This window comes from Myotis davidii, unplaced genomic scaffold (genome assembly GCF_000327345.1).
Source record: "Myotis davidii unplaced genomic scaffold, ASM32734v1 scaffold363, whole genome shotgun sequence".
Lineage (NCBI taxonomy): Eukaryota > Metazoa > Chordata > Mammalia > Chiroptera > Vespertilionidae > Myotis > Myotis davidii.
In genome coordinates, this window is record NW_006294069.1 from 1,968,954 (window position 1) to 1,991,740 (window position 22,787).

Here is a 22,787-nt window from a genome sequence, read left to right on the forward strand (position 1 = left end):
CAGACATTGATTTATTGTCCCACTTATTGAAGCATTCATTGGTTGCTTACTGTGTGTGTGTCCTGCTGACTGGAGGAACCCACAACCTTGGCATATATGGATGACATTAACCAACTGAACTACCTGGCCGGCACTTCTCATTACAGTTTTCATTTGCATTTCCCTGTTGACTAAATAAGTTAAGCATCTCCTGTGTACTTTTTGGCCATATCTTTTCAAATCTTTTGCCTATTTTTAATTGTTGTTGTTTTTCTGTTGGGGTTTTGTGTGTGTGTGTGTAAATTTTTGTTGAGTTGTAATAGTTCTTTATATAGTCTGGGTTCTATCACCTTGTAAGATTGCTGATTGGAAATTATTTTCTTCCGTTCTATAGGCTGTTTTTTGTTTGTTTGTTTGTTTATACTTTCTTAATGCCCTTTGACACACAAAAGTTCTTAATTATGATGAAGTCAAATTTTTCTTTTTTCCTTTGTTGTTCATATTTTTTATCTCGATGCTAATTATTTTTTAAAAATAAACTGTTTTTTAGTAGTATTTTAAGTCTTTCATGATCTTTTTTTTGCCTTTGAGAATTAACCATTTGAAAGATAGTATTAAGTAGGAGTTGATGTTGACTTTTAAAAATTTTTTTTGAATTTTTAAGTATGGATCAGAGGTCCAGGGTGCAATAAAAAATTTTTTTAGAAATTTGTCTAAGAGGAGGTGTTGAAGTACACTTGTTCTTGTTAGAACTATTTGTGGGACTAGAGTGAGCATAGTTCTACATATTTGCTTCTTAAAGCATATTATTTTAATATAAAAATGTTAGTTGGTATTTGTTACCACAGAATTACTTCATCTGAGTTCAAGTTGAATATGTTCCTTCATTTCCATCCTCATGAAGGGGCATGGTAAAAAAAAGAAAAGAAAAAGGCAAAAGTGAATGGTTTAGTGGAGGCAGAATAAATGGACAGATGAAAACAATGTGACTAAGTGGGAAAGAAAGTATTCCATTCTTTGGTGGGGGAGCGGGCATATGTAGCTCTGAGCTCTTGTCTGAGAAGCACCCTGCTTTATGCCCTGCAGGGAGCAAGAAGGGAATTGATATCCTTTACACATGTCTTAACGCATCCCTTTCTTTACCTTAGGTCATGAAAAATCATATGATATAACTCCAGTTGACTAATTTTTAATATAAGATTTTTATCATTTAAAAAAATTTTTATGTTTTTAGAGAGAGGAAGGGAGAGGGGTAGAGGGAAACATTGATGAGAGCTACATCGATCAGCTACCTCCTGCAAAGGGGATCGAGCCTGCAACCCAAGCATGTGCCCTGATTGGGAATCGAACCAGTGACCTCTTGGTTCATGGGTCAATACTCAACCTCTGAGACATACCACCTGGGCATTTTTATTATTTTTTTCTGAGTGGAGGTCAGGGCTCTGCTCTCTATACATAATCCGTTTAACCTCTGTTTTAGACTCCACATCTGCAAAATGAGATGGGAGGATTACTTGGACATCAAGGGTCCCCCCCCCCTTTTTTTTAGAGTTCAGCTTTTTATTGAACATGTCACAAAAGAGGTTTAATTAAAAAAGACAAAAGCCCATGTTATAATCAGACTCCTTAGATTCTTCTTTCTTTGCCCCACTTTCTACTCCTCAACTGGGGCAGCAGCGGTGGAGGGGCAGGACCTCCTGCTGGTGCAGCAACAGCAGCCGGGGCAGGTCCATCAGCCCCTACATCAAGATGAGGCTTCCAATGTTGACATTGGCCAGAGCCTTTGAAACAAGCCTGGCCAGAAAGGTTCAACATTCACCCCAGCCGCTTTAACGAGGACATTGCTCTTATTACCCTTCGTGACTGTCGTGCAGGATGAGGGCCAAGGGCTGAATAGATGCAGACAGGCTCCTGGAAGGAGGCCATGGTCTGGGTGTGCTGGGAAAGTGCTGGCAGGCAGCCTGATGAAGTGAGGGCCTCACACCAGTGCAGCCTTAGCTTCCTCAGAAGCACCCAGCACCTTACCCGGCAGCTGAGGAAAGGAGCCAAGGATTCCTCCTTATTTTAAAATTTCACAGCCTTGTAAATATCTGAATTTTACTGAGAAAATATTCAAATTTCGCTCAATTTTTCTGATCCTAAATATTATAAAAGTAAAGTTGTTTAAATTAAGCCTGTATACTTCTGGTTTCAGTTCTGACATGTAAATTATACCTATAAGTTGAGGTGAATTCCCAGTACCTTTCCAGTTAAGAAAAGAAAGCTTTAAGTGCCATGCATAGCTATTTAATATTTTACTTATTACTTTGATTTTCTATTGAGGAAATGAGTAAATTTTTCATTTCTATTAAATTAGCTTTGGAAAATAGTATTGGTTTTCTGTCTCTGGCAGTATTGTGAAAAGCTTACTTTATGTTAATGATTTATCTTGAAACAGATAACATGATACATTTTCCTCTTTTCTCCGGCAGGTTCTTTGGTGGTTAACTACCCTTTTGATGATGATGAACAAGGGTTCGCAACATACAGTAAATCACCTGATGATGCTGTGTTTCAGCAAATAGCACTTTCTTATTCCAAGGTAAGCTTGTGCTTATACATGACATGCTATACAACTAATTCTGTCATTTAAAAAAATGCATGAAAACAAAGTCCTGCAGGACGCAGGCTGGGTGCTTTCTTGGAAGGTTAAGCTTTCCATGATTCCTTCTGGGCAACCTTATTAGTTTTTCTCCTCTGTTTCCCACCCAGTGTTTGAACATACTAAATGTTTTTCCCTATTAGCCTTTAAGCTTAGATAATGTCTTTCCATCTATGGTTTTTAGCACAGTACCTGGAACATAGGGCATACTAGTTTATTTCATTTGATAAATACTTAAGTTATAAAACTAGCAAAGTAGTCTAAAGCAGGGTTTGACAAACTACAGTCTGAGGCCAAATCCAGCCCATCACCTGTTTTTGCAAATAAAGTTTTATTGACACACAGCTACATCTATTCTTTTACATTTTGTCTATGGCTGCTTTCTGTTGCAGCATTTGAAAATTGGTCAGTCTGATTCACCATATTAACAAACTAAAGAAGAAAAATGCTGCGGTCATCTCAGTAGAAACAGAGAGCATATTTGAATAGTTGCAACAGATACTTTAGAGCCTATAAATCCTGGACTTTTCACTATCTGGCCCTTTACAGAAAAAAAAAATTGTCAACCTTGTCTAAGGTATTTAAGAGTCTATAGTAACATATAACAAAGGAAAGCCGGTAGAAATTTCTGTATTTTTTAAACTTTCTATAGTGAACACACATTACTTTGACAGTTGGAAATGTTATATTTGTGTGTTTAATTTAAAAACTATTATTTGAAAAGGTTAAAAGTTGGGACTTGGAATGAGGTTTATTTCAATTTTTGATCTTACTACTGATAGTCTGACTTTATTGGTTATAGATAATGAACACTATTACTGTAACTCTGTGTCCTCTAATCACAGGCTTTCATCATTCCACTTTCCCACGCTCATTCTCTACATATAGACCTTGTGAGAGTGTGCAGAGCTTCTAACAGGGGAGTACATTTATTATTTTGGGCACAGCATTTTTAGAGGGATGCACATGGAATAATGAGGAGAATTGGATACCAAAATCATAAAATTAATGTGGTCAGATATTTGCACATGTCCCTGTCACATTCTGTGCCTATTCTTAGAATCCCACTCTTTACCCTCATTGTGAATTCTGGTTTCTTAGTCTTTTTAAATGTTCTTTGGCCTTTAATCCTTTGATTTGTTTGTTTTCTACTTAGCCAAGACCCATTGACATATCTTTCAGTAGTACTCTCACACCTTAGGATGTTTCATACCCTTATGACATATCTGCCTTGCCAATCCATAGTAATTATCACCATATCTCTTTTCCAGTATTCCAAGTATAGTCCAGAAATGTCGTGCAGTCATGGCAATTGACTACATTACATATGTATGCTCTCTAACTTCAGCTGAGCACTCACTTTTACTTGGCAACATTTCCTGTTTTGCTACGTGACTCCTGGCTCATTTGATTCTAAGCCTTTATCCTCTACTTCAACCTCCTAATCCCAGCTTTACTCCTCTTAGTCCCAGTCGATCACTTTGCCTTGAAGTACAGTAGAACTTTAACATGATGTGATTTCATTCAGATTCATATTTATCTGTGTCTTACCCATATTCTCCCCCATTACTTGGTCCTACCACACCTGCCTCTTCTAGAATATCATTGTCCTTATTTTTTTCTGTTGTGAGAGGGGTGATCATTAAAATCCTCAGTCTTTACTCACAGCCTCCTTTCTCTTGGTTGTGGTCTGTCATGATTATCATGTGCCCAGCCTACCTTTGCCTCACCACAAGGCTTAAGGAATAGCAAACCAAGAGAATCTGTGAATTCAGAGGAGAGGAGTTAATGAAGGGCAGGACTAAAGGTGATTTGGAATGACCACAAAACATTAAATACACCCTAAATCTGAAAATATTTAAAAAGTAACTGGGCAGATGAGAGCACTGGAATACAAGGATGAGATTTCAAAGTACAACTTAAAAGATCTGGTGTGACTTAAAAGGATATGCACAGCTGAAACCGGTTTGGCTCAGTGGACAGAGCGTTGGCCTGCGGACTGAAGGGTCGCAGGTTCGATTCCGGTCAAGGGCATGTACCTGGATTGCGGGTACGTCCCCAGTGGGAGATGTGCAGGAGGCGGCTGATCGATGTTTCTCTCTCATCGATGTTTCTAACTATCTCTCTCCCTTCCTCTCTGTAAAAAAAAACAAAAAAAACACAATAAAATATATTTTATAAATAAATAAAGAAATAAAAGGATATGCACAATTTAAAGGGAAATCTTTCCATTCATAGCTTCTGAGGGAGAAAGGCAAAATGAAACGAAGATGTGCTCTTTGGCAATTGAATAGTAAAGGTGAAAATAAAAAATACATAAAAGAAAAAAGGGGAAATGTAGGGTTGACCAAGATAGAGGAGAATCATAAAATCAGAGGACTTGCAACTCCATCCTCACACCAAGGCAAATAAACAAAAAAACAAACACACACACTAAAGTACCTCGACTGCTAGACTGACAGAAAAGAGTACCGTTAACCAGGAATCATGCAAAACAGCCCAATATCATAAAAATGAACCTGAAGTAAAGAAAACCAATGGAGAACTATTGCAGAAAATCAGGAAATGAAACTTCATACTTACCACTTAAGGAAACCTTACCACCACCAAAAAAAAAACAATCAAGAAGCAGAAGGAAAACTAAGTCTATACTGTAAACAGATCAAATATACCCAGATACACACTGAGAATAGGGAAAACCACGTAGGCTCATATATTTGAAAAATGATAGCAGGAAAAAAAGAAACAGGAAGAAATAAAGAAGAATTGATAGAACCTAGGAAAGAAATGGAAGAAAAAGACAAAGTTCTCTCCAAAATGAAGAATTACAAAAGTTAAAAGCCTTCTACTTCCCAATTTCAAACTTACTACAAAACTACAGTAATTAAGATACTGTGAAATAGAGTTGAGAGTCCAGAAATAATTCTTACATTTATGGTCAATTGATTTTTTTCTTTTCACAAAGGGCACCAAGACAATAAAATGGGTTGTGGGCTCAATCCCCAGTTTGGGGCGTGCAGGGGGCAGTCCATCGATGTTTCTTGTTCTTTCTCTTCCCTCCCTCCTATTTCTCTAAAAATAATAAAAACATATATATATATATGTTTTGAGGAGTAGTGACTTTTCTTTAGAAGACAATAGGTGTAACCAGTTTTAACAGGAAAAGGTAATTGCACAGAGTGCAGTCAAAGCATAGAGGAGCCATCTCAGTCCCCCTCAAAGTCAGAGAAAGCTGCTTACTGCATGTTGTATATGAATTATCTTTTCTGGACTTTAAGATTCTTTAAAACATGAAATGAAAGTATGAATATGAACAGGTGTGGGGTTTTTTTTAGTTTTTTTAAAAGAGTAGTTGGGTTGGTTTAAATAGTTGTGAGAAATAAAGTCCAATTTTTTTATGAAGCATATTTAATTTTGATTAAAAAATAGGTAATGAAATATGTTCTAAAAATTTAAATGGTATTGACATCTATGCATTGAAAAGCCTCATTGCTTCCCTTGGCTTTATGTATCTTTAAGCCCCACATACACCCTATTAAATAACTACTTTTATTTTTCCTTATCCTACCTGTGATTTTTTTGATACAGATACAAAGAAATACAAATAAAGATTCTGTTTTCCCCCCTCAGGAAAATTCCCAGATGTTTCAAGGTAGACCTTGCAAGAATATATACCCTAATGAATACTTTCCTCATGGAATAACAAATGGAGCTAATTGGTATAGTGTTCCAGGTAAACATTCGTTTATATTAAGGTCATATAATTTGATGGATTTTCTGTTTCCCTGGATAATGCTTCTTGTTACTAATTTTTTAATTTTGAGAAAGACTCATTATTTTAAAGATATTGTTTAGTTTAAAATAATTCAAATCACCTTCTCAAGTGTTTTTACATTTGGTGCACATTGAATAAAAATAATGCACTAAAACTTGATAAAAGTGTTATATTTTTACCTCTGACTATTACAAAGAACCTTAGAAATGCTAATAAGACAAGGGAAAGCTGCACTTGAATTTGTGAACATGGAAGTACAAGTGTTTTACCTGTACCACAAGCATCAAACAGCTCTCAAGTGAACAGATTAATTGCTTTTCAACCAATGCTGAGAAAAGATGAATTTGGTTTTTCACTGGGAATGATGTTTACCTTTTGGGATCTGAATTAGATAGAATTTCTTCAGAGTGACTGATTTTAATTTTTTTAAACTTTAGGTGGTATGCAGGACTGGAACTATTTACAAACAAATTGCTTTGAAGTGACTATTGAACTAGGTTGTGTGAAATACCCGTTTGAGAAGGATCTGCCAAAATTTTGGGAGCAGAATCGAAGATCTCTAATCCAATTTATGAAACAGGTGAATACTTAGGAGCAAAGTATGGAATTTCTCCCAAAAACAAGAAGATACATGTGGTTTTCATGCAGTGATTTTAAAAATATACCCTTTTGAATTCCAGTTTGGCTTATTCAGGTTTTAGTACATTTATCTAGCAAATTCATGGATGGAAATGAGTTTAATTTGTATGAATGGAAAAGAGTTGAGCCAAAACCGGTTTGGCTCAGTGGATAGAGCGTCAGCCTGCGGACTGAAAGGTCCCAGGTTCGATTCCGGTCAAGGGCATGTACCTGGGTTGCAGGCATATCCCCAGTCGGGGATGTGCAGGAGGCAGCTGATCGATGTTTCTCTCTCATCGATGTTTCTGACTCTCTGTCTCTCTCCCTTCCTCTCTGTGAAAAATCAATAAAATATATTTTTTTTTAAAAAAAAGAAAAGAGTCGAAAATGACTAAACAATGTAGTGATTTTTGCTCTTAATGACTAGTGATCACTTTTTACACTGTCTGTATAAAAGGCTAGCATTAATTGGATACACATGTAAGCATTTGTCAAGTGATAGGAAGATGGGCTGTGAGGTAAATCCTTTTATTCTTTTTATTTTTGCCAGTGGTTTAGTGTGAAATGATTTTCCTTTAGTTTTGATATGCATGGTGGCCAGTAGGTAAAGACTATAATAAATATGCTAATAATGGTTAATTAATTATTAGGATAATTTAACATACTTTGTGCCAGTATTTTCTGCTTTATTTTTTTTGCTGAGTGTAATTATATAAAGGCTCTGAGTTTGCATACTAATTTTTAAAAACATTTTATTCTAAAAAATTTTGAATATACAAAAAAGTTATACAACAAACACAATATTAACACTTATTCCTTCACTTGGATTTAATAATTTTTAACATTTTGCTGTATTTGCTTTATTTAAATACACATTTTTGCTGAACTATTTCAATGTAAATTACAGCTGTTAATTTTACACCTAAGTATTTCAGAATGCATCTTCTAAAAATAAGGATTTTCTCCTATATGCCATCCCTAAATGCCATTATCTCATATAAAATAATTAACAGTAATTCCCTAATATTACCTAATGCTATCTAAATTTCCCCTTCTTGTTCTCAAAACATCTTTTTATAGCTATATTTTAGAGCCAAGGTCATGTTTCATGTATTGCATTTGATTATTACATCTTTTACTCTATTTAGACTAGTCCTATTTTTTAAAAAAAAAACATTTTTCTTTTAAAGAAGCCAGGTCAGTTTTCTTGCAGAATGTCTTATATTCTAAAATTGTCAGATGTGCAAAAGTTTAAACTGTGTATTTTATAATCCTTGTGATAAAGACAAACCCTAACCTATGAAAAATTAGCCTTTCAGAAACTAACATATTTTGTTTAATAAGCATTTACATTTAGCTTTACTCTGAACTCCCAAATTCCTTTTTGTTCCCCATGTTTACATTATTAACTATCTGTTATTTTGAGTATGAGCTCCCAAAATAATAATAATAGTTAATGATCTTGGTGTCTTTGTACTTTATCCAGGTTCATCAGGGTGTCAAAGGATTTGTCCTAGATGCCACGGATGGCAGAGGTATATTAAATGCCACCATTAGTGTTGCTGAAATCAATCACCCAGTGACTACTTACAAAACTGGAGATTACTGGCGGCTCTTGGTTCCAGGGACTTATAAAATCACAGCATCTGCTCAAGGGTGAGTGACTGAATACTTCGAAATTGAGCGCTTGGGAATAAGACAAACATAATTCCGTCTGGAAGGTTATTGCCAGGAAGCCCTAAAGAGTTAAGCAACCTTGGGTTTAACGCTGGGAAGTTTAGAGCTGGTTACACATTTGACTCTCCTCTGGTTGCAAAGTGAGTATACAAACTATCAGATATAGGAATTTTGTGAAATTATGCACCTTGAACAGTGCCTCAGATCACCTCCCCCTCTCAGATCACCTTCTCCCTTCCAGGTGTAAAGCCATAGTAAGTGATTTCCTTCACTATCAGTAACTATTCTGGGAAGTACCTATTAGTTGGGAAAAACTATTCCTGTTCTGCTGCATACTTCTATCATTTCTAATAAATACTCTTTCATAGACAAACATTTTTTATTGTACATTTAATGCCTTATTGCTTCAGTAACATTTTCTCTCTTATTGTAAATTCTCTTAAAAAGGCCATTTGTATCTTTTTATAGGTTTTCTTTCCATAAAGATACATTTACTTAAAAATAGAAAATGAACTTATGACTTGTATTTTCTTTTAAAAAAATAATTTTTTTTTATTTCCCCCTCCTTTACAAATAGCTTAGAACTGGAAACACCTATTTAATCTGAAATTTAAAATTTTTACCTTCTAGTCATTTTTTTATGTTTTTTATAAATGTACATGTTACCAGGGATATTTTCCCCTCCCCTTACTAACTATCTCATTGAAGTAAGGATAACCCTTACTTCAGTGAGATAGCTAGTAGGAAAGAGAGAGAGAAACATCTATGTGAGAGACACACTGATTGGTTGCCTCCTACACGTGCCCCGACCAGGGTTGGGGAACCTGCAACCAAGGTACGTGCCCTTGTGCCCTTGACCAGGAATCAAACCTGCGACCCTTTAGTCCTTGACCAATGCTCTAACCCTGAGAAAAGCTGGCCAGAGCCTTTACCTTTTTTTAAAAAAAAAATTATTTTGAAATATCTAGTGGCCCACAAATTGATGGATTAAACTTTCCACTAATGAGTAATGAGGTCTTTTCTGTTTTTCTTCCTTTTTGGTATAGTATTGGAAAAACTGAAGCAGCGGGTATCTGAAAAATGGGGCAAGAATGATGTGTTTGGTAGATAATGTCCTAAGTTTGTACTTCTCAAACTTTCCCAAGCATATGTCCTGATAACAGACAAGTGAACTCAGATCCCAGGAGACATGGGGGTATCCACTGCAAGTACAAACTTGCTTTTGAAGATATTTAACTTAAAATATCACTTACATTTTACAGTCTACCCAACTCTGTTCTTTGTTTAAAATAAATATTAAATGTATCACAAAGTTAAAAATTTGACTCTTTCAGGAAGATGCACCACGTTTATCTCAAGGGTTCCCATGCCATGTGCACACACTGTTCCCCCCGAGCTGGTGTGCTCCAGCTGCAGAGGTGGGGCTCAGCTCTGTCTCCTTCCCCACAGGTATAATCCAGTTACCAAGAACGTGACCGTGAAGAGTGAAGGTGCTGTTCAGGTCAACTTCACACTTGTTCGATCTTCACCAGATTCAAACATTGAATCAAAGAAAGGAAAGGGAGGTAGAACCAACACTGATGATGCCAGTGATCCAACTACTAAAGCGTTTGAAACTTTAATCAAAGACCTTTCAGCTGAGAATGGTTTGGAAGCCCTCATTTTACGCTCCTCCTCAAATCTGGCTCTTTATCGATACCACTCATACAAAGATTTATCAGAGTTTCTAAGAGGACTTGTGATGAACTATCCACATATTACAAATCTTAGCAAGTAAGTGTCACCTTCTTATTGCTTTTTCTTTTCCTTTTTTTTTTTTAGGAAGTTACATTCAGCATAGATTATGTTGAATGGTTCCTATAATTTATTTGGGAGCTGAATGTACAGAGAGTTAGAGTTCACTTATTTTGAAACATATTTGCTTGGAGAGCTTTCTAACAATGAATCTTGGCAACTTTTATGAGGAACATTGGAGAACAACTGCTTAGATTAACAATGTATGTCTTGTGCCTCCAGGAAATGTGAAATCCCTCTTTCTAATGATTGCTTTGACTGATTTCAAACCCCTTTTCATTTCTTAGCTGCAGATTCATGTTCTGACTGCTTACTACTTAGTGTGTTTTATTTTGCTGGGGAAAGGGGCAAATTTGGAACTGTGAGCTCACCTGTCAGGGATCATTCTTTTTTCAAATTAGAAAAGGAAGCCTGGTTGCTGTCATTTTCTGTACTCTAGTCCAATGATTTTCAACCAGTATACTGCAAGAATTTTTAAAGCATGCAGTACCTGACTGTTTATTCAGGAGCACTGACCTCTTTTCCCTCAGATTGTCAAAGAAAAAACTAACAGCCAACACAACAATAGCCATCCAGTGTGAATGAATTAAAATCATACCTTTATTTTTTGTCAGATTGGCAAAAAATAAAATATATTTTTGCATGTGCCATGGGATGGAAAAGATTGAAAATCGCTATTCTAGTCAATCTATTCACAGTTGAACAGTGGCTAATCCCACTTAAGGACATACGTGATTGACTGATGGTCTCGAGAAAATATGCAGTACTGGCTTATGTAAAACTGATGGCTGAGACAGCGTTTACCTTCACTTTCTGGAGTTTCTCTATCTCACTTTCACTGTTTCATTATAAATCCTCTGAAGCTCTTGTTACAGTTACTCCAAAATTATTTCCTTGATTTATTGATTTTTCATTATTTGCCTGTTGAGGGCCTTTACATGTTGCTCTGAGCTTATAGTTCTCTGCTATATGCCTAATGAATATTACCTAGCTTTTTACTTTGTTTTTCTTCATTGGTCCTTTTAATTTTACCAGCAAATTCAGTTGCTCAAATACTGGTTGATAGGTTCATAGATGCAAAGAGTGATATTTACTTTGGCAATATCCAGTATCTCTCTTCCTCAACTGATTCTTGAACATTACTGCCCAGTTTAGGTTTTAATATTGTCATCTTAGAGCCATAAAGAGATTATAGGCTTTCTTGTTTTAAAATAAAAAAAAATGGGAACTTATTTTGCTCTCCATTTACTTAGTCATTTAAGTTTTTTTTAACCTTCCAATTCAAGATAACTTTTTAGTTAATTATGTCCCCCAAAATATGCAACACCTGCCAGTAGTGGGCCACAAGAGAGTTTTAGGTGGTCCACCAACGGTGCTAAGTACCATTGAAAAGCGTTGTCAAAAAGTAATAATTTTCCTATTTATTAATCCTTCTCAATTTAATGTGAATATATTTTTCTATCTGACTAAATCTCCCATTGTACCAAAGAAAACAGGCCTTAATATCAGAGCTCTTGGGAAAGCAGAGCATTTTAAATCATTTTTACTGTGATACTGCTATTACAGTTATAGTAAAGTATAAAGTATCTAAATTAATTCAGATTTTAAAAGATTCTCTACATTTGTCTATATTTATATTTTTCTAAGTGAGTCAGTTGAAAAGACATATGCTAACTAAATATTAGTGTAGGTTGTAGAAGATAGAACTGGTATTATGAAAATGATACGAGAATGACTGGATTTGGAGGAATGCCAATCTAAATCATAATCTTTTGTCACTTCTCTTTGGTAAAAAAAAAAACACTAAATTTAAAAAAAAAATTTATTGTTGAAAGTATTACATATGTTCCCTTTTTTCCCTTATTGACCCATCTAGCCCACCCCAGGCCTTCACCACCCTATTGTCTGTGGCCATGGGTTATGAATATATGCATACAAGTCCTTTTTTTTTTAAAAACATACCAACCCATCCACACCCACCTTCTCTCTGAGATTCGACAGTCTGTTCCATGCTTCTATGTCTCTGAATCTATTGAGAGCTGGAGGACTCTGGGGAGAATTATGCTAATAAAACTAATTTTCTTAAAGTCTTCTGGCACAATGACTCATTTTTAAGAAACTTGTTTAGTTTTCATTTTTTGTTTTAAAATTGTTTATGTCAACATTGATATTATATAATGTTTGCTTACTTGATGAATTTTTGTTTCTTGGTTTTTGAAAGTTTGGGACAGAGTGCTGAATATCGTCAAATATGGTCCCTTGAAATATCCAATAAGCCCAATGTATCTGAGCCTGAAGAACCAAAGATTCGTTTTGTTGCTGGTATCCATGGAAATGCTCCAGTTGGGACTGAACTGCTTTTGGCTCTGGCAGAATTTCTCTGCCTAAACTACAAAAGGAACCCTGCTATTACCCAAGTAAGAGAATAGCCTGTTTTGACATGTTTTAAAAGGAAAAAGCTCAGTGGTAAACTTTGATATCGAGGCATCATTTTGAAATTTTAATTTCTTGTTAGATTTTACACAGAGGCACTTTTAGTGTGTATTATAAACTTTACTCTTTAAAAATGGACCATCTTTGTATATACTCATTGTTAATATGCCTTTCTATTATATTTCTTTGGCTACAATTAAGAGCCATAGGTTTTCATTCAGTCCTCTACTCCTTTATTTAATAGTCAAGTTATTGTTCCAGTCTTTACTTACAGTTTTGTATATTCTAACTTGAGGGACTTTCATTCCTAGTTACTAATAACTAGGAAACCACAGTGAAAAGTGAAGTGAAAGACAGTAGTTTTCCTTTTTCTTTTTATGTAATAAATGCAAAATTATTGGACATCTTGGGGGTCTAGAGAGTTCAGAAAAAAAGCAATATGGCATTATCCACTTTAACCACCCATGACAACAAAAAAGAACTTTGACTCATAGGCTTGGTCACATATGATTAAGCAACCTCGTTCTGTGTTGTCTGAGAGAATTGAAGGAAAGGGTGTGCGTCCTACTAGAACACTCACTAATTGGCACTGTCTGTATAGCACTTAGGAAAGGAGAAAGAAACTAATGTTTGTTTAATACCTGCTGTCTGCCAGATTCTTTACCAAAAACTTTACATCCACCATAATTTAATCACCAACCCTCTAATGATGTTACCTCCTTTTTACACATATGAAAACAGACAGCTAGTAAGTGGTAAAATGGATTGTGTTGTTTTGTTATACCAAACTGCCTCCCCTAAAAGATTTTGGAAAGAATTGATGTCATGATTAGGATCAGAAGGAAACTGGGATTAGGTGAGATTGATTTATATCAGACTTGATCAAAAAGTATTTTACAATCTTAGGCAAATTCCATTGACTTTTCATATGAGTTGCAAGGAGTATCTCAAAACATTTTTTGTTCTTTTTAAAATGGAAGAATACGTAAGACAGTGATTCTCAACCCTGGCTACACATTAGAAACATCTGGGAATGTTTTTAAAAATAAGCAGTGACTGGGCCTTACCCCCCAGAGGCATCAGTATTCCTTGAAAAGCTACTAACAATCTAATATTTGGGCAGAGTTGCTACCTACTGATCTTATGATTATAAGAGACTATCTGTATGTAGCCCTAGCTAAAACACCTACCAGGAATTTCAAAACACCTGGTTTATGAGAATTTTCCTCACTGGTCTTATTGGGCTTGAACTCTAGATCCCTTTAGATTGTCATTTGTCTTGATCTACAGGTCAGAATTATCTGGCAAGTTCAAGAAAGTATACACATAGCCAGTGTACCTGTGGTGAAGCTAAAGCATGTGTACTTTAGAAAAATATCTCCCCAGAGGAGAGGTTTAAGAACCAATTAATTAAAGGATCTCAAGTATTTTCAACCTATAGACTATTTTAACAGAATAAATAAATCAGGAATTTACTACTAGGAATATAGGGGATGAAGTATATCAGAAATTAGTTCGTGCCACATATGTAGCTATCAATGCCTGTAAATTATCTGGAGAAGAAATTATTGTAAGACAAATAACCTACTACCTTTTTTTTGACATACTGATTTCAACTCTTTTGTCTCATTGTTTCCAGACATACATTACCATTTGTCAGATTATACATATCAGTTTTTAATCTGGAAAATACAGCCTTACCAGTATTATTGATTTAAGCCAGCAGTTATCAAACTTTTTCTACAAAGAGCCACATGGTATATATTTCAGGCTTTGTGGGACAAATGTTCTGTTACAATTACTCAGCTTGACAATTGCAGCACAAAAACTGTTATAGCCTGGGCATGACTATGTACCAATAAAACTTTATTTATAATAGCAAATAACAGGCTGGATTTAGCCTGCAGACAGTGATCTCTGATCCTTGTTGTAAATCATCAGGATGTCTCTGTGAACATTAGTTCTGTGGTAGGTTTTTGTTGTTGTTTTAATGTACTTGAAGCAAGAGATTATTTTTATTTTTTAGTTCTGCCATTTAAATCTGTGTTTAAACCAAACAGTAAAGTTTTCCACTTGAGGCATGTTGGTAGGTACCTTTTGATTCCACATATAGCTAATAAATTCATTGACTTCTGTTTCTGTTTTAGTTGATTGACAGGACTAGAATTGTGATTGTCCCTTCTCTAAATCCAGATGGGAGAGAGAGAGCACAAGAGAAAGACTGTACTTCAAAGATAGGACAAACAAATGCTCGTGACAAAGACCTGGATACAGACTTTACAAGTAAGACTAATTTTTAGGCTATTAAAGTACTTTGCAGATAATTCTTTTTCTCTTTGCTAGGAGATCAGTTGATCCTATTTTGTATATGAGCATTGGGGCACTTTTTTCTAGGTGGTAGATATAAGGTATAAATATATCTGCAAACATTTTCAAATTTTTCTCCTTTATAATTTGCAAAAGTAATTCAAGTTTTTTCTTAGAAATGCAATTTAATAATATTGGGGGGTTCCATCACTAGTCATACAGAGATGTTAATTATCTCTCTCTGCCCTCCCACATATGTGTGTGCACAGATACACACACATACACATGCGTGTGATATGTGTGTGTTGGTTTGGAGAGGCCTGTTTCTTTCTTTTTTAGGTAGGGTCATCTATTATACTTATTGTTCTGCAATAGTTTGTATTGAATACATCACTGACATCTTTCCATTTCAGTACTTACAGATCTCTAACATTCTTACTAAGGCATCTTAATATGGTATTGATGTGTGGCAATACTCTTATTTCATTCAACCAAACGTTAAATATTTAGTTACGTTTTAATTCTTTGACTGTGTAAACAATGCTGCAAAAACACCCTGCTTTCTGAAAATCTTATTTTCCTTCAAAGATAGGTTATATATTCCCTAGTTTATTTATTTATTCATTCATTTATATATTTACTTTTAATCCTCATCCAAGTATATGCTTTTATTGATTTTAGAGAGAGAGGAAAGAAGAAAGAGAAAGAGAGAGAGCGCACTTTGATGTGAGAGAGAAACATTGGTTGATTGCCTCCTGTATGCGCTCCAACCAGGAGTCAAACCTACCAGCTTTTGGTGTACAGGACAACGCTCCAACCCAACTGAGCCACCCGGCCAGGGCCTTCCTACATTATTTTTTAAAGAAGGATATATGTTCTTCTCTTCTTGTTTTCAGTAAGAATTTTCTTAAACTTGCTTAGAGTCATTAATCTTTACACAATTATCTTGCAGTATATAAACTCAAAATAACCTACCTTTTATAATGTATCCTTCTTGCTTGAAATAGTGGCTTATGGAGTAAAAAAGTATTTACTACAGATTTTATGTTAGCCTTCTGATTGTGTTCAAGTAGGGAATACTTTCTTAACTACTCATACTAAACTTTTAAAACTTATTTGATATTTTACCTTTTACTTTTTTAGATAATGCTTCCCAGCCTGAGACTAAAGCCATCATTGAAAATTTGATTCAAAAACAGGATTTTAGTCTTTCTGTAGCCTTAGATGGCGGTTCAGTGCTGGTCACATACCCATATGATAAGCCAGTACAAACAGGTATGTAGAATATCACTTTATATATATAGTGTTTGAACTTCAATAGGAAATTCTAAGTAATGTCCCTTCTAACTTTTTTTTTAAATGGTGAGCATTTGAGCACACTCCCTGAGCAAATAACCAGCCTGATATGATTGTATATATATCAACAGTTCAAACAGTTCCTTGTAAGAAAGAGGTCAGATCTAATGATGGCCTAACTTTATTGAGTGTAGCCATCTTGTCACATCTGTTGTAGTCCACAAGCATGTATTGAGCAGTTATTATGTCTGTAACATTGGGAATATAAAAGTGAGTAAAACACAATGCCTGCCTCAAGAAACTCATATGTAGCCAAATATTAATAATACAGAATTGTCCTTCCCTGCTTTAAACTTAATTGACTAGTTATACCTTATGGTATGTTAAACAATGGCTTCTTTGGGACCATTGTATATGGAGATAGTTTGTGTCATTTTCAATGCAGCTTACAAGGAAATAGTATTATTAGGCCACAGTTGCCCGAAAATGTAGTAAAACATACCAAACATGCCATTATTTTGGTAGTATAACCTGTTTGCTAAACTAACCTTTAATACCTTTCGATGTAAGGAAGATGTGTGCCTTTTTAGTCAGATTATTTTGGGTTAAATAAAAGAACATGATTAATTCTAATAACTCCTCAATAAACTTCAGTGGAGTGCAAGGAAGAAAGAAAGACGACTTGTATGCATGAAGTTGAACTTGGAGAAAACCCTTTTGGATTTCTCCACTGACTTCTGAATTTTTCCTTTGTAGTGGAAAACAAAGAGACTCTGAAGCATTTGGCATCGCTTTATGCAAATAATCATCCATCAATGCACTTGGGTCAGCCAAGTTGCCCAAATAAGTCAGGTAGGTATTTTCGCTACCCCTTGTTATTGTCGTTGCTGCTTTGGGCCAGGGAAGGAGTCTTGCCTTATGGTTTTGTTGATCCTACATCTCTTAATGCTTTTATAGATGAGAACATTCCAGGAGGAATAATGCGTGGAGCAGAATGGCACAGTCACCTGGGCAGCATGAAGGTATGCTTTCTAGAATACAATGAGAATGGAATTATAAATATTATCCATGGACTGTTCTGATATAAGCAAAATGAATGGCATCTGCTTCATGGGTTTCTTGACATTATAACCTTCAATTTAAACTATGACAGCATTTGTGTGTGTGTTTTTTGCCATTTTTATAATTTTTAATTGTACAATTTAGTGACATTAATTACATTTACAATGTTATGCAACCATCAGTCCAAATGGTTTATTTCCACAACTTTCCCATTACCCCAAACAGAAACTCCACACCCACTAAACAACAGCTTCTTGTTCCACCCAGCCCCTGTTAACTTCTAATCTACTTTCTATCTCTATGTGTGTGCCTAGTTTAGATATTTTATGTAAGTGGAATCACATATTTGTCCTTTCATGTCTAGCTTTTTTCACTTAACATAATGTTTATTTTATAGTATGTGTTAGTACTCCATTCTTTTTATAGCTGAATAATGTGCTATTGTATGTACACACCACAATTTATCAGTTCATCTGTTGATGGATACTTGAGTTGTTCCACCTTTTGGCTCTTGAGAATAATGTGTAATGGACATTTGTGTGCAAGTATCTGTTTGAATCCATGTTTTTAATTCTTTTGGGTATATACCTGGAAGTGGAATTAGTGTTCGGATTCTAAGTTTAACTTTTTAAAGAACTACCAAACTGTGTTTCAAATCAGTCAGTTTTACATTCCTATCTGCAATGTAGAAGGGTTCCAATGTATTCACATCCTTGTCAGTACTTTTTATTTTCCATTTTTAAAATTACAGCTATTCTAGTAAGTGTGAAGTAGCACCTCATTATAATTTTGATTTGCTTTTCTGAGATGACTTACGATGTTGAGCATCTTTTCATGTGCTTATTAGCCATATGCATATCTTCTTTGGAGAATCTATTCAAGTCTATTGCCCATTTTAAAATTGGGTTGTCTTTTTGTTGTTGAATTATAAGAATTCTTTATATACTTAGGATTAAACCCTTATCAGATGTTTGATTTGTCAGTAGTTTGTCCCATTTGCAGGATGTTGTTTCACTTTCTTGATAATGCCCTTTGATGCACAAAAGTTTTTAAATTTGATTGTCATATTTAACTATTTTTTTGTTGTTGTTCATACTTTTGTTGTTATATCTAAGAATTCATTGCAAAATCTAAGGTCATGAAAATTTACCCCTGTGCTTTCTTCTAATGAGTTTTATGGATTTGGCTTTTATATTTGAGTTGAGTTGGTGGTGCTTTTTAGTATGTGTGTGTTTTGTTGTTGTTAATCCTCACCGGAGGGTATTTTTTCCATTGCTTTTCAGAGAGTGGAAAGGAGGGAGGGAAAGGGGGAGAGACAAGGAGAGAGAGAAACATTGATGTGAGAGAGACATATCGATTGGTCACCTCTTGCACATGTCCCAACTGGGGCCGGGATCGAACCTGCAACCCAGGTACATGTCCTTGACCGGAAATCAGACCAATGGCCCTTCGGTTCGAGGGCCAATGCTCTAACTGCTGAGGCACACCAGGGTTAGTTGGTTTTTGTGTATGATATGAAGGAGTTCAATTTCATTTATTTGTATGTGGAAATCTAGTTGTCTGAGCACCATTTGTTGAAAAGACTATTCTTGGCACCCTTGTCAAAAATCAATTGCCCATAGATGTATGGGCTTATTTCTGGACTCTCACTTCTATTCCATTCGTCTATATGTCTCTTCTTATGCAAGTAGCACTGTTTTGATTACTGTAGCTTTGTAGTAACTTTTGAAATTGGGAAATGTGAGTATTCCAACTTTATTATTTTCCAAGATTTTTTTGGCTATTGAAGGCTCTTTATAATTTTATTTGAATTTGAATATTGTCTTTTCTTTTTCTGCATAGAAAGGCTGTTGGAATTTTGTTAGGGGTTGTGTTGAATTTATAGATCACTTTGGGTGACATCTCAACAGTATTGTCTTCTTATCCATGAGCACAGTATGTCTTTTCACTTACTTAGGTGTTCTTTAATTTCTTTCTGACAGCATTTTAATTGCTTCAATCTTCATTTAATTTAATTTAATTTATCCACTTCAAATTAGTCAGGAATTGTTAGCTCAGTCATTATTTTCACATATGCAACCAGAAAATTTACTTCATAAATATGTTACAGAATTCATAACTATGTTACAGAATTAATCAATTTGATCTAGAAGAGAGCAACACTCAGTGTGCCATGAGAAATTAAAGACAGAAAGGGTTACACCGAGTCAGAGATGTAGCCTCTCTTCATAGAGGACGTGGCATTGGGTGCAGAGATGGTGAGTCAGCAAGACATTTCAGAACGAGGAAGCAGGATGGGCAAAGGTCAATAGCAGTCTAGTTTAGTTAGAATGTGGAGTACTATGGACAGCAGTGGAAGACAAGAATGGAAAGAGAGTTTGGGGATTCGAATGCTTTGTTTTCCTAAGGAATGGGAAACCACTGAATGTTTTAAGCAGATATATAATGACATGATCTAAACTGTTCTATGGGAAAATTAATCTCTTAGCAGTGGGTTGGGGTAGTTTGGAAGAAGAGAGATTGTGGTACAGGGAGACTGGTTTAGAATAGCTTTAGACAAGTAAGAATAAAAGCCTAGATTGGGGCAGTGAAAGTGGGGCTAGAGTCACAGGATTAAGTTTCAGAGATATTGTTGGGGTAGAAGTGATAGGATTTAGCAAATTATGGATGATAGCAAGACATTGAAGTCAAAGACGAGATTTCATGTCTATGTGAGAAAATGAGTTAATACCATTAAATGAATTATAAAAAGGAACAGGTTTGGGGGAAAGGTGGTAAGTTAGGTTTTGGAACCTGTCCACACAAGCAGATTAATTGCTTTATTGTAAGCAGTGGCTTGAGGCTGCAGGTTGAAAGTATCAGAGGACAAGTGTTAGTGCTTCTACCTCTAGAGTCCAAGAACAGCAGTGAAGTTCTAGGGTTTAGAGGGAAGCTAGCCTATTGCATGTACTTATTCATTCATTTATTCCACAAACCATGATGCACCTCTTGCCAGAAACTGGGAAGCACTGGAGACATAAAAATGAATTAGACATAGTCCCTGGTCTCAGTGGCCCTCTTAGCAGCAGCCATGTTTGTGACCGATTATGATACGGAGTGATTTATTTATATTTGCTATAAAATACTTTACAGATTCTTTGTTTACATCACCTGGGTTTTCTTTTTATTCCATTTATTCTATTTGTTGCATTACAAGGCTTCATTCTTCTATTACTTTTCTTACATTTGCTTTTGAATTTTATATTCCAGGATTATAGTGTCACCTATGGCCACTGCCCGGAAATCACAGTGTACACAAGCTGCTGCTACTTTCCTAGCGCAGCACAGCTCCCTTCCTTGTGGGCAGAAAATAAAAAATCGCTTCTTAGCATGTTGGTGGAGGTGAGTCTTCCCCTTTTAACTAGAGGCAAACTCCCAGGAATATGCTCAATGAAAAGCTTTACCAAACATTTTCTTAATCTTTTACCAGAGTTTATATTATTTATTTTAAATGTATATAGAAAGGAGAATGTGGTTCAATTTACATTGCCGGAATAGGTACCCTGAGTTCACATATTTGGAATCTGCTGTGATTTAAGTAACTTAACCCTGTGAGATGTTGCAGTTTCGATCATTTGAATACCACACAGTGTACTGTGGCGGGAAGTAGTAAATCATTAAAGTCATCAGAAGATCTGTGTTCTAACCCTTTCAGCTTTGACTCTACTAACGTTCCCTTTTCCTTTTTCTATCTCTTTGCCTCTGAAGCAGTGAATGAGTAGCAAACAAGGTCAGAGTCAGTGGGGAAGGACAAATAACCCAGTCTTATGAGGGATTTTGTTGTTTTGTTTGTTGTTTTTGTCAGGCCTCAAACTATTGCCTCTAGACCATCTGGCATGATAGAAACATAAATTTATATTTTAAATATCTTTCAGGTTCACAAGGGAGTTCATGGATTTGTTAAAGACAAGACTGGAAAACCAGTCTCTAATGCAGTCATTGTACTCAATGAAGGAATAAAGGTACACACAAAAGAGGGCGGCTACTTCCATGTCCTGTTAGCCCCAGGTGTCCATAACATCAACGCCATCGCAGAAGGGTATCAGCAACAACATTCGCAGGTAAGAGACTCAGATTGAGTAGTATCATGTAAATTCTTATTCTTAATAGTACTTCTATTTTATTTTGAAACTCTTTCTAGAAGCATGTGAGGAATAAAGAAATAAAAGTTTGACCAACTCTTGATTCTGATATCTTGCTATCTTTCTTTTAGCAACAAAGGGGAAATTTTTATAGCATTTGCATACTTTAGATGACAATGAATCATTTCATTGGTTTGCTGTAATTTCCCTAGGGATACAGCAGGGATACAATATACCTGAAGTAAACTTTTTCCTAATTCTTGTACCTTATCTTTCCAGGTCTTTGTGCATCATGATGCAGCTAGTTCTGTGGTCATAGTCTTCGACACAGATAACCGGATATTTGGTTTGCCAAGGGAGCTTGTGGTAACTGTATCAGGTAAAGAAATGTAAATTTTTGGCAGTTGAAGTTAACAATAGTCTTGACATTTTGAGAATTGATCACCTCTATAATCACCTGAAGCTAACCACTTTTCTTCTAATATCACCTTTTCTAACATGAATTTTCTGGAACACGGTCCTCCCATGTTTTTTCATGGCTTGCTTCCTCACATTCAGGTCTGTACTCAAATGTCATTTCCACAGAGGCCTTCCCTGATCACCCTGGCTAAAAGAGTACCCCTGCCACTATCTCCAACCCACGTGCTTCTATTATAGCACTTATCACTATCTGACATTATATTGTACTAGAGGTCTGGTACATGGATATGTGCACCATTGGGTACCCTCGGCCTGGTCTGCATCCTCTCGCAATCTGGACCCCTTGGGGGATGTCGGATAGCCAGTTTGGGCCTAATCCCCGCAGGCCTGATCCAGACATGAGGGAGCCCGATCCCCGCAGACCCGATCCCTGATCCCCACAAGCCTGATCCAGACAAAAGGGAGCCCAATCCCTGCAGGCCTGATCCAGACAGGAGGGAGCCCAAACCTGTGCATTGAGTGTTTGTCCCTGGTGGTCAGTGCACGTCATAGTGACCAGTTGACCTGTAGTTCAGTCGCTTAGGCTTTTATATTATATATAGTTAGTCACTTATTTGTCTACTAGAGGCCCGATGCATGAAATTCATGCAAGAGTAGATCTTCC

At 35.9% G+C, this 22,787-nt stretch overlaps 1 protein-coding gene across 1 annotated transcript in view; it reads left to right on the forward strand.

Annotated features, from left to right (window-relative positions):
- CPD (carboxypeptidase D) overlaps positions 1-22,787 on the forward strand; it is a gene marked incomplete at its 5' end in the record, with an annotated part of 78,969 nt that overhangs the window by 50,179 nt on the left and 6,003 nt on the right. The window contains 13 exons of the mRNA XM_015566802.1: positions 2,451-2,560; positions 6,251-6,353; positions 6,833-6,975; positions 8,500-8,669; positions 10,140-10,463; positions 12,706-12,901; positions 15,065-15,200; positions 16,368-16,499; positions 17,277-17,372; positions 17,478-17,542; positions 20,832-20,963; positions 21,497-21,682; positions 21,983-22,082. Coding sequence (XP_015422288.1) covers positions 2,451-2,560; positions 6,251-6,353; positions 6,833-6,975; positions 8,500-8,669; positions 10,140-10,463; positions 12,706-12,901; positions 15,065-15,200; positions 16,368-16,499; positions 17,277-17,372; positions 17,478-17,542; positions 20,832-20,963; positions 21,497-21,682; positions 21,983-22,082 — 1,893 coding nt within the window. The remainder of the gene's footprint in view (positions 1-2,450; positions 2,561-6,250; positions 6,354-6,832; positions 6,976-8,499; positions 8,670-10,139; positions 10,464-12,705; positions 12,902-15,064; positions 15,201-16,367; positions 16,500-17,276; positions 17,373-17,477; positions 17,543-20,831; positions 20,964-21,496; positions 21,683-21,982; positions 22,083-22,787) is intronic.